Genomic DNA, 13,469 nt, shown 5'->3' with positions numbered 1-13,469 from the left:
CTCAAGTACAGAGACGAGGGATTCAAAGAAAATTATGGATGACATTATCATATGTAGCTATGGTGGCAAATGGCTTTCAGCTGTAATGAAATGGATTACAATACCAGGAGAGGCCCCGCTAGAGTCTAAGCCAGCATCCTGGGAGTTGAATCCTATCAGTTTGAAACTAAAACATCTAAAGCCAAAAAATGCAGTCACAGAAGAAAAAACTAAATAAAAAAACAACACAAGACCTTGTGAAAATTCAAGAACATCGGTGTGCTTGTTAAAACAGGGGTTGGGGTGATGGTCAACGAAAGGTGAAATGGGTTTAAATTAAAGCACATCCATTGATGGAATGGCTACTAAAGAAGAAAAAAAAACATGAGAGATCATTTGTGCCATTTGTTCTCAATATAACCAAGTAGGCAGGTCATCTGTGCTCCAGAATACTAATGGGGCTGTAGCCAGACACTAACAGAATCACGCTGGCCATCAATCACCTTGACAGGGTCAAAAGGACCACACACTCCTACCACCGATGAAGTGCAAGCTTATCGGCGTGTGATGCAATAGGTCAGCACTATTCCCTGGTAAAATGCTGCAAGAGCCAGCCTCCTCATAACTGATGAGCAATTAGCAGAGCTAGTGGAGGTCACCCGTTCCACTGAATAATCCTGTATAAAGGTGAAAGTATGAGTCATGGCCTGATCATAACACTTTTAACGTGTATACATTTCACCTTGCGCCTACTTACACTACGACAGTTTATAATAGTAAACATTATGATTGTCCTCTATTAACGCATAGGCACCATAATGAGTCCTCATCATAATTTTAAAGCAGGGGTGTCAAACTCATTTCTTGGGCCACTTTGTAGTTTTAGTTTCTGTCGGAGGGCCGGAGTGACTGGGAAGTCAAACAGATTTTAAGGGTGTTCATCACACGCTTACCTAATTTTAAATCAGAGGCCAGTAAAAATGTTCAAAAGACAGATCGAAACTATTTTTTTACTCCCCTAAATTTTTAAAAGTTGAAGACAACTTGCAAGTTTGTTGTCATTTTGTAGTCAAATCAGCATTTTGGGGGCCACAAAAAATTATGTGGCAGGCCAGATCTGGTCCCCGAGCCCTGAGTTTGACACCTGTGCTTTAAAGGAAAACAAAACTCTACCAGCATCAGTTTTCCCAGCATAATTGAATGAATCAGTTGCTGACTGATATTTCATTTTCCTTGCCTTGACATATTGATCCATCAGATGTGTGTGTGTATGTATATATATATATATATATATATATATATATATATATATATATATATATATATATATATATATATATATATATATATATATGTATATATATATATATATATATATATATATATATATATATATATATATATATATATATGAGACAAGATCTCGCAAAATCGAAGGCCATGAAATTTCTCGCTCCTGCATGCCACAAGATTCATTTCCTTTTCATTTTTTTAGAGGGTTGAGCCAGAGGTGCAATGGAGGGCAACTAGGCTGATGGATAGGCTTGCGCGATACACTCTTGTTTGCCGTTGTTTGCAATCCGCCATTAATTGAAAATATATGGGAGAAATAAACGATGGTCCGATTACTTTTAAATAATCTGTGTTACATTTTGGTTTTGCAATTGAGGAAAAGGATGGTAACACATTGAATGATAAGACAAAGACCGCATATAAACCCTGCAATATATATATATATATATATATATATATATATATATATATATATATATATATATACGCCATACACTACAGCTAACACAACAACTGCATGCAAAGGCATTTGCAGTACTACCACCAAATCCTGAAGCTAGCAAACTCCTCAAAAACACCTTCTAACAAGCAAGCAACAATAATAAGTATCACCAGTGGACCCATCAGGTGCAACAGCTACCAAAATAACAGGGGATATTGGTATGTACATTGTGCTCGATATGAAGCCATTTTCGACAGCGGAAGGCAGAGGATTCCGGCGGCTCGTTCACACACTTGACGGCGGTATGAGATCACATCACATCATCACTTTAGTCGCACAGTAGTTCCAACACTTTACGAGAAAACCAAAGCGGAGGTCATTGATGCCATGAAAGATGCAAGCAAGTTTGCCATCACAAGTGATTCCTTTGCTTGCTGCTATTTCAAAAGTACACCTTTCCATCCCTGCGACATCAGATGGCAGTGAGTCTTTTTCACAGCAGGTGGTATAGTTAATGTCCATAGAGCACAGATGGACCCTGACAATGTGGACATGCTAGTATTTCTAAAAAAGAACATGACCATTTGAAACTAGACAAATGTTATTTTGCTTGTTGCCATGCCCATGACTAAAATTACTATAGAAGTTACTGACTATTGCAGTTAGTATTTGCAATAATGATTTTTTTTGTTTAAATGTTTGGCACTAAACATTGTTTTTCATGTTCAACTATGAAAGAGCTAGGCTGCAAATGTTCTTGAAGCAGCGTGTGATAAGAAGTATTTTATTTTGTTTATGTCAACCGTTGTGATAGATCTCAACTACATCATTTGTTATTGCAGCAGCATATGGAAAAACTTTAGATATATTACTGCAGCCTGCTCTATAAAAATAAATGATTTTGAAATTGTATTATATTAGCAGTTATTTTTTTATTTTGCAAAAATCTCATCATATCTTGTTTCTGTGGACTCAATCTTGTGAGACATTTTGTCATGGGATTTGTATCTTGTCCCATGCCAAAGATAGATAGATAGATAGATAGATAGATGGATGGATGGATGGATGGATGGATGGATGGATGGATGGATGGATGGATGGATGGATGGATGGATGGATGGATGGATGGATGGATGGATGGATGGATGGATGGATGGATGGATGGATGGATGGATGGATGGATGGATGGATGGATGGATGGATAGATAGATAGATAGATAGATAGATAGATAGATAGATAGATAGATAGATAGATAGATAGATAGATAGATAGATAGATAGATAGATAGATAGATAGATAGATAGATAGATAGATAGATAGATAGATTAAAAGTGCCCCGTGCAAGACCGTCTTCCAACAAGACAGTCACAGAGAGCAGAGCACAGACCAAGACACCAGCGTGGTAGCAGAGAAGCCAGTAAAAAGCACTTAGCTGTGATGCCATCCTCAAAGTAGACAGCAGCTGTGAAAAGCTCAGGAGGGCAGAAATAATCACAGATACAAGATCACAGCACATGAGGGAATCTTCCTTCACACGTTTCCTTCATAAACATGTCACACTGTAAGCACTATGACATCCATGACACTAAATACTAGGCTCATCCCACTTAATGGTAATGTTACATTCAGATTTAATGAGGTATAATATATTTGATCTACTGAAGCTGCTTCCTTCTGGGACTTCAAAAGCGTTTCAATAGTTGTTGCTGGTTAGAGTTCAAGCACTTTCACTTCGCCAACATCCACCGCCCTTCTCCCATCACCCCCCTTTAATTCACTCCATGCAGAGCGAATAGTTCAGATAAATGCAAATGCAATAGAATTAGCCATGACCTGGACAGGTTAAACATATTTACAGATGGCCAGCTGATGTTCAGCATTAATCAGTTCTACTGTTCTTTTGGTCGATGGTACACTCCCGTCTGATTTTGTATGAGGTTATGCTGCAAACCTGCATTTAACCACATGAAACTAAGTACTGTGTAGGAGTAAAGAGACATGACTGATTAATTCCTTTGCTGAAGCTTCATGGGTGGCAGTTGCTGAAATTAGGTGCCTTGTTAGATCATCAGTGGGCTTGTAAATTAGGTCATCATTTTGAAATATAGACCTCTTTCCAGCTCATATGAGGAAAACCTTAATGCTGTTGAATATCAAAACAGTTACACAACTGCCTCGCCATTCAGACTGACGTTCCACCGGGAGGAAAGCTTTATTCATCATTCGACCCTTAATGAGATAATAAAAGAATGCAACAAGAGAACATTTTTTCTACCTGAAAACATTTTTGCTCACATTAGAGACACTGAGGAGTAATAGCAGAACCGGTTATCATAAAGCAGTGCATCAGCCTGTAACAGATAACTGTTGCAAAAGGATGTTCATCAGTAAGCAAAATGTCACAGGTGCATTTACAACTCCGGGTGAATGCGAATGCAATACTATCCAAGCCATTTGAGACATGACAACATCTGTTTGTTTTCCTTAATGGCCCTTATGCTGCTAGTAGGAAACGGCTCATTCACAAGGCCAAACAACTACCATCCACACTGACATCTTTCAAACTGACTTTCAGGTTAGGCTGAAAATCACTTTGTTCACATATTAATGGTATTCATTGTACTCTGATGATTATATCTGGTTAGATCAGAGGTGTCCAAACTAGCCTAGGGTCCATTTGCAGGGCTCGCTGCACACATTTTATTGGGGGGCTGTAAATGAAATGTACACACGAAATGAGTATATTTGACCTATCACATTCATGGCACCCACTGGGATGTAATTATACCATTTAATCCTTAAATACACAGCAATAATCATGTGGGGGTCATTAGGGTCACAGATGATTTGAGCCCTATCCCAACTGACTGGTTGAGAAGTGTGGAGCACCCTGGACTGGTCGCCAGTCAATCACTTGTCACATGACGTGTAGACAAATGGCCAGTCACACTCACATTGAACGTGTGCAAGCCAAAGTCCTCGAGAAGACCCAAACACAAGTGAAACATTAAAACTTGTAACAGGAAGGCAAGACCCCAGGTTTGAACCCTGCAAAGTGGGAAATGCATGAAATGCATGCATGCAAACTTAGAATTGTGGAGAAGATGTTAATCGGTTGTCCACTATTACTTTTTCACATTTAACATTACATTAAATGTCCAGCATTTAATTAACAAAATGTAAGGATTCTCAAGCTCAAAATGAAGAAACCATCCGCCTCCTTCCGTTCTCAGTGAAAAAAGTTGGGACATCCCTTGTCTAGCAAGACAGCACTCCAGTGGAGTGCCACTGTACCCCCTAAGGAGCAATGATGTACTTTTTTGTGAGTGGTCACATTAACAGACAGGAGGTAATGATGAGCTTCCTGCTTACCTCCAGGCAGTCCAAACTGATGAAACTGGCGATAGCAAATCCATCAATGATATCCTCTTCCTGTGAACTGGACTCCCGCCTCTTGCGGCGGGGGGTGCGCGGGGCTCTGGCGGCCGCCGCGGGGTGAGACGCCCCTTTAGCGTCCCTCCTTGGACTGTGATCCTCCCTGTCCGAGAAGGCGGAATTGGGGTCGGGGCTACGCGGGTCCTTAGTCCCCGTCTCTTGCAACCTTCGCACCCTTTCCCGTTTGGGCCGGCATCTCCGACCCTTCTTCAATTTCCCATCCATTTTAGGAGGAGGAGGTGGAGGAAGAGGAGGGGGCGGGGGTGGTCTCGGAGTGTCAAAACCAATGCAAACACAACTCCGCGGGAGACGCTGCCTGTCTGCGCCGTGCAATCACAAACAAGACACTCGTAGGCTATGTTGCAACGACTACAAATGGCCGTGTGTGCAAATCAAGCCTTAAACACTCAATGACCTTGAGTGAAAAACCTCGCCAATCTCCATTACGACAAGCAAACGTGCAAGTATCAACACGGGAGGGAGAGGGGGGCGGCAAAAGCCACACGTTTCTGGTCACGAATCTGCACCGTGTCGAGTCCGCGAAAGCAGGTGCAAAATGGCAGATACAGTTCAAAATCCAAGCATTAGACTCGCTTTGTAACTTTTGTTGCATCGGAACACTGACAGAGCGCCAACGCCGAACCTCGCTGCGGGGCGCAAGCAGTGCAGAGAAATCACGTCGCTGGCCGTTGTTGTTTCCCCACCTCCCCGATCCATGATCCAATGTCAAAAAGAGCTCGGGATACTATTCAGCCGAGACCGAACGCCCGAGTGATGTGGTGCTTCAATAATTCCGGCGCGTCGACTTTTCAGCTATTATTCCTCGCTGTGCTTCAAGTGGTGCACAATACTGTCTCTACTCAACGATCCGAAGGGTCCGAGTAAAGACAGCGGTCCAGTGTGAAATCAAACTCCATATGTCAGAGAAGAGCGGTCCGTTCCAGCTCGGATAATGTTGGCTTCCCCCACAAATCCACTCCAGTCCGTCCCTTGGTTGCTCAGTGGCTCGCGGTGCTCTCTATTCGCATAATAAGCGTTTGATAAGAGTCCTTAAAGCGACAGGAGTGATTAAAATCTCTTCTCTCTCTCTCCATCGCATCCTTGCCTCCGAAATGAAGAGACGGCCAATATTAACAGAGGCCACATAACCAACATATTTTCGCACTTCTGGATAACAGTTTAGCAGTAGGGAACTGCAGATGAAAACAACATCACTAGAAGCAAAATATATATCAACAAACTGTCGCCCTGGGTTCTCACACGTCAATATTTTAGGCTGTCACTCAGAAGTTATGGCACGTGTTGTATTTCCTCCTTTGCTGTGTGCCCGTGCACGCGCACACGCACGCACACCTACACACGCGCGCATTTTTACTAAAGGTTTTGACAGGCTGTTTTCGTAATGCTTGGCATGTTGGCTATTATCCTATCCTCAGAGCTCGTTTCCCAGCAGAAACCCGAAAATGAAAAGTGGCATCTCATTGTCAGATTTCCTTGTAAAAAAAAAAAAAAAAAAAAATGTGTGTCAACATGACTCTCTCCACTCCCATGTGAATAAGATGTTTTAGCAGTTAGGAGAGAGGGGTGTCAAGACAGAGTTCTGTAATGTGAAGTACTCATTAATCCCATAGTATAGTTACCAATATTATATTGAAAATTAATTTAATTAATCAATTTGCTGACCAGTGTAACCTTGAGTACAATGTAAGTGATAATAGAAAATCAGTGTGGTGCACAAAGCTTGTGTCACATAAGAATCATTAAACATTAACGTCATCATTTTCTCTAGTCGCTTATCATCACTAGGATCGATGTCTTGTTGGTATCTTAGCTGTCTTTGAGCAGTGGGCGGGGGACACCCTGAATGATAACCAACTATAACCATCCACACACCCAATTACACCAAAGGATCATTTAGAGCAGAGGTTTCCAAATTCTGTCTTCGAGGGCCGCTGCCCCGCATGTTTTTCAGGTTTCTTTGCCCGACAAACCTGATTCAAATGATCAGGATCATCATCAGGCTTCTGCTGAGCTTTCTGATGACCTAATCATTTGAATCAGGTGTGTCAGGGAAAGAAACCAGGAAAACATGCAGGACAGCAGCCCTCGTGGACCGAGTTTGGAGACGCCTGATTTGGAGTGTGGAAGGACGCCGAAGTGTCTGCAGAGAACTCACGTGGGCTCGGGGAGAACATGCAAACTCCACACAGGAAGGCTGGAGCAAGCAGGAATTGAACGCGGGACTCTGGACTGTGAAGCGAACGTGCTCATCCACCACAAGCTCTAAATATTAAATGTAATTTTTTTAATTAAAGCTCAATTTTATAAAATTGTGTGACATGCTGTCAGAATAGAATAAAATAGAATAGAAGAGAACGCCTTTATTGTCATGGTGCACATTAGATAAACATGAACAATAAATAGAATAGAAATGACCGTTTCACAGGAGTGCAATCATTATTGATATTTTCAGTGTGTTCTTGTTATTCAGAATGTTAATAGCTCTGGGGAAAAAACTGTCCCTGAGTTTGATTCACCGGCTTTTGTGAGCATTGTAGCTCTAACAAGAGGGCAACAAATTGAAAGCATAATGACCAGGATGAGTTGTGGCTGTGATAATGTAAAAGACTCAGTACACCGCCTGCCTCGTGGTGAGCCAGTGCTGAGCGTTATTATTGAGGATTTGTTTGAGTCAAAATTGACAATTTGTGGACAGTTGGTTAGAAAGTTTTTCATCCACTTGCAGATAGAAGTGGACAGGCCGAGTAGAAAGTGTTTCATGAGAATGTCTGGAATAATGCTATTGAATGCTGAGCTGTAGTCGATGAATAGCATCCTCACGTAGTTCCCCTGGTGTTCCAGGTGGCTCAGTGGTATGAAGCGCTATCGTGATGGCATCCTCAGTGCGGTGTCAAATAATATCTCAACTTCAAAATCATTCGATGATTGCTGTGGCGTTTATTGTCCAGTCATGAGTATTGAATTTGAGGAGCAACATTTCCAATTATGCTTACATGCTCAGTTATAAAATGTCTTCTTTTATCACACTTTTGTGATTTGCGATCGCTCGGGATGAAATAGAATACAAGTACAATGATTTTTTTGCACAGTTACAACAGTGTGTTCTGCTGTTGTTGCAGGACTGAAAGGGTTTTTGAAGGAATACACGAGTGAGGATTTTTATGCCTTTCAGTCATAACGGCAAAATGAAACTGGTGCTTTTACAATGTTGTTTAAATGACAGTAGATAATAAAAAATGGAAATGATGTTTATTTGATCTAACATTAGCCGTCCTTTGCGGTTTTAATAGGGGTAATACATTAACATGACTGTTGCTAATCCGTGTTAAGTAAATTGTTCAAAATGTTTCAGAAACCGTAATTGTGACCTTAACAGCATGTAAATGTAGTCAGTGCCGTGATAGTCTAAGCTGTCAATTAGGAAGCATTAATTTCAAAAAGCTTTCACTGTCAATAATCCCATATAAAAGAGTTGCAAGCAGCAGGAAACAATGTTTTCAGCCAAATGAATTACCATTTGATTATCACAGTACCGAAAGGATGAGAAGCAATGCCATTTTTAGGTAGTTAGCTGTGTGCCGTTTCCTTCGAGGTATATTCATTTTAATGGCATGGTGAAACAGGAGAGAAACACATCAAGATGTAAAACGAAAGTACTTTTATGCTAATACAGAGTGCTGTGGGGTAAATTATCCCGAGCAGTCGAGCACTGTAGGTGATTAAACTGGATTTGACAGTTAGTGAGTGAGTATGATGAAGAGGTTCTGATACACCGCTGAGTCAGGTCGCAGAGTGCACATCTCCAAATGCTACTTGTCCATACCTTGATGTTTCTGCCTGCTGGCTCCTGTTCAAGATCTGTCAAGTTTATTGAAGGAAGAAAAAAACACACACACACACGTGCAATGTAATCTTCTATGATGCTACTTTTGAGAACAATTGCCACATGAATAGTGCATCAATCTTTTAGCAAATGGACTTTCAGGGAAACGGAGACCGAATCATTCTCATATTACACTAACCTCTGTAACCACTGTGACTGAAACCCTGCTCTGAACAGCTTCGTAAAAACTAATTCAGTAAGGGGATTAAAAAATGGAACAGGTATGATGAGTGGGCCATGGAGGAGAGGGAAGAGATTACCTCTGTTTCTTCAGTGCTGCCATTTGCTTTGAGCTTAATCCATAGCTAGAGAGACTCTGAGCTCCCACACTGCAGCCATTCAAACACTAGTCTCTGAAACGCTTGGCTTTGGATGTGCTGCAAACAGAGAGGACAAATCCTGTCTTTCTTGCACCGTACGGCATTCAAGCACTACATTAGTTTGTGGTTGCTTCCCCCTTTATGGTAAGGGTTCTTGATGCCCACATGGTACCTAATGTTAAAGAAGAATACATAAGATTCTTGTAAAAATATAATGTGTAGGACAGAGACAAGGGATTTGACGCGGATGAAAAATTGCGCACCGAAATAAGCAGGCTTTTGACACATTTTAGCAGAAGTCAAATACTGTACACTAAAACGAGACGCAGTGAAGGAGTCATTCAGTTGGATACCGTACACAGTAATTTGTCCACACCCCAAATGCAACAGATAGAGGCCAACAATCCTGAATTTTGGTCAGCCGAGTAAAGTTTTCACAGGGAAATAACTGGAGTATCGTTTGCCAGCTACAGTGTGCTAAGGCAATGAATTATGAGGGTTGCTAACCAAAACTCTTTCACAAGACTATGAAAAGTCACAGCTTTGAAAAACATGACCGGACATGAACTCTGATTGTCTCCATTGAAGTCAAATGATCCACACAACATTATTCACCATGACTTTGTCCAAACACCTATTGTGGTTAGATTAACAACAACAACATGCTTTTGGCCTTTCAGCTACATACGAGATGGAGCACGCATTGGTTTGAAATAGAGCCAACTAACCCTGGAACCCTGGAGCGACTCGACTGTCTCTCGGCTGGCCTACGAGCGCCTGGTGATTCCCTGGAGGAGCTGGATGAAGTGGTTTGGGAGAGGGAATTCCGGGCTTCCCTGCTTAAGACATGGATAGCAGTTTGAATGTTAAGAAAAACACACACGCACATCTTTCAAATGTCCTTAGCAGTCAATACCTGAGGAAAAAGGTATTTACATGAAACCTTCAGGGAGTGGTGAATGACCATTGGAGAGTACGTTCTAATAGCAAGTGAGGACATCATCTGAGAGTTTTACACTTCAAACTCTAAGGAAGTTTGACATCTCAAACAGGAGATATTGGGCAAAAAGGGTTCATTGGCCTCCACTCCCAAACAATTTTCACATCAAGCTTATAATTCTTTTCTTGAGTCGTCATCTGCCATCGTTTGCTTGCATTAACGTTGCTAAATTGCTTATGATTTGTTCAATGGATTAAGTTGGACAATGATTCAAAGGAATTGTTAGGAGCTTATGACAAATTTATGATTGGAATCCGCAAACATTCACCACACAAGCCCACAGTGTGGTGAAATTGTCTGCCTGCATCTAATCAAAATTGCATTACTCCACCTGCGCCACAAGTTAGACTCGAAGATCAATTTTTCATATCCAAATTTACAGATGCAAAGGGTTGTGCAATGTCCAGACTGTTGAAAATGACAAATGTCCTATTATATTGTCAATGAAGTTCAGACTACTTTCTGTTGGCAAATTTTACGATGAACTGAAGGCAAAGAAACATTAGTGACCTTGAGCAAACCCTGACAAACCCCTATTGGAAATCCACATCCGCTACTTTCACCAACCCTCCAAAATGTTCGCCAGGATTGCAGTACCACTTTTTCATTATGGTCATAAGTAAGGGTCATTAGTTTATCCCAAATTAATTTGGGCAAGACGTATGGTACATCCTGGACTGGTCACCGGTCAGTTGCAGGACGCTAAATGAACAAACGATCTTTCACTGCCATATTCATATACAGTCTGCGGACATTTTTGACCGCAGTGGTTCTAATATGCAAAGTTTAAAAGGCCCAAGTATAATTATTCTTACCATATTTTCCGCACTATAAGGCATGCCTAAAAGCCTTAATTTTTTTTTAAAAGCTGATGGTGCACCTTATAATCAGGTGCGCCTAATTTATGGATCAATATTGAGATTGGCATCTGTAGATGGGGAATGAACAAATAAGGGAAGCTTTACCTGTTTCCTTTGTGTGTTTACAGTTGAACAAGATTGGTCATATTGACATTGAGTTATTATGCTATTGAGAGTTTAGAGTTATTATTTGAGTTATTATTGTTGTTACTTTGAGTATTACTATATTGTGATTGAAAAAGTTTTATAATATGTCATTAATTGAGGGTGCGCCTTATAATCCGGTGCGCCTAATATATGGAAAAAGTTTTAAAATATGTCATTAATTGAGGGTGCGCCTTATAATCCGGTGCACTTTATAGTGTGGAAAATACGATATTTTTTAATTTTTTTGCAAAGATTCATTTTTTAAAGTCAATCAGGCCACATTGTATTATTTGACAACATTTCTCTTTTCATTCGACACAACAAAACACTGTATTACAATTAAATGTCACTTCCATTTTGAGATAGCTAACAAACCCACTATTGACTCTTACTGACAAAAAGCATTAGGAAAGCATTATCAGTTGTGTGACCAGATTCATCCACAGCTAGGAAAATGCACTCTACAATTTTAATTCCTTCACACAGCTGCTTAAAGATATCGTGAGCCAGTACTTAGTGAGTCTGGTGGTTAAGGAATCTGAGAGGAGGATTTGCTTGAATTTAGCTTTTTGTTCCCTTTCTCAGCTTTTTTTTTTTTTGCCTTCAAATATTGTGTCCATCTCTTCAGCCTTTCATTTGTTTTGTTGTTTTAACATTTGAGAATGGGGTCAAAGTAAGTGCTCTGTTGCTTTTTGTTATTGTGTTTTAGACGTGAGAAATCCTGCTTGCAGCTTGTAGGGCAATTTTTTTTTTACTATTATTATACTATTTATTTTACTAGTTCTTCTAAGTTTTGAGGAAATTTTCTGTTTGTCTCATTATTTAAATTGGAAATTCTTCTGGATATAATGATGGTAGAGTCTGCTGTAGTTTGGATAGTGAATGAATAAAACCATTGCAGTCCAACCTTTTTTTAATTGAATACATTTACCATGATAAATAAACTCATTAACCTTTAAGTATTAAACAAGCACAGCAAAAATACAAAAGCCTAAGAGTAGGACAAAGCGAAACGTATAGGTATGTGAATCAGTCACTGATTGGCTCTATAAATGGTCACCGAATGACACTCATGATCACGTATTTTGATTGATGTTTTTTCCATGTGTAATTGTGCTCATTTTCATCATTTTACTACCACATACAGCTAGTTGTGACAAAAAAAAACTTTGAGTTTTAATCACAACTTAAAAACGATGATGAAAGGCATTTGTTATAGGACTTGGTCACATTTGCTAACTTTTCACATTTCCAGTCAACAAATTCCCTTCAAAAACATTGAGTGTGGCCATTTTTCTAATCCAAATGACCAAATGTACGTTTTACAGTATATGTGTTTCCATGCTTCCGCATGATTTGAAACAGAGAGTTTGACCATCACATATTTTCCGCTTACGGTTTGGCAGAACCCTTCTGACTTGACTCTGACTCATCATGAGGGCTGACATATTCTGTTGCTTTCAACCAATTTCATCAACTACAAATGCCTCCTATTATATATTATATTATATATTACAAGCATTATATATTATGGTGTCTTATCGTACAATGTATAGTGACAACTAATAAGGCGTTTGTTCATTCTTGACTTTAGTTATATGTGATGGAAAACTATTTTAGAATTTACAGCAGGAGTCATTTGACCTTTTTGGCTTTATTATTGCATTCAGATTTATGTTTGCACATCACTTTTCTCCAAGGAATTAATGCTGTCTTGGACTGAACATTTAAAATTAACATGTAAAGTGTCATCTATTTATGAATAGTTATCTTGAGAATTAGCAATTGTTTCACTTAGTGTCTGGAAGTATAAATTATTTAGTAATGGTAAAAAAGTCGATGTTATATAAATCTGTTGTCTATGTGTTTGGCATCGTGAAAATAGCATAGAGCATAAATAGCCTAGAGCAGGGGTCGCCATCTCCAATCCTCAAGGACACCTATCCAGCATTTTTCTGTGTAACCCTCCTCCAATGCACCTGATTCAAATTATCATTATCATTATCATGCTCCTGCAGAGCTTCCTGATGAGCTCATCATATGAATCAGATGCAGCGGAGGAAGGTTACAATGAAAAAATGCTGGACA

General features: G+C 40.0%; 1 protein-coding gene across 1 annotated transcript in view; it reads right to left on the bottom strand.

Moving 5' to 3' along the window:
• The window catches only part of LOC148430083 (fibrosin-1-like protein), a 187,871-nt gene extending 181,740 nt beyond the window's left edge, over window positions 1-6,131 (bottom strand). Inside the window, exon 1 of the mRNA XM_088427113.1 lies at window positions 5,088-6,131. Within this exon, the coding sequence (XP_088283239.1) occupies window positions 5,088-5,375 (288 nt within the window). The 5' untranslated portion in view covers window positions 5,376-6,131. The remainder of the gene's footprint in view (window positions 1-5,087) is intronic.
• Window positions 6,132-13,469: the final 7,338 nt, after the last annotated feature.

This window comes from Hippichthys cyanospilos, chromosome 1 (genome assembly GCF_059441005.1).
Source record: "Hippichthys cyanospilos isolate Australia breed blue-spotted pipefish chromosome 1, RoL_Hcya_1.0, whole genome shotgun sequence".
Lineage (NCBI taxonomy): Eukaryota > Metazoa > Chordata > Actinopteri > Syngnathiformes > Syngnathidae > Hippichthys > Hippichthys cyanospilos.
Note: the sequence above shows the minus strand (reverse complement) of the source record. Positions and strands in the feature narration are given on the sequence as shown.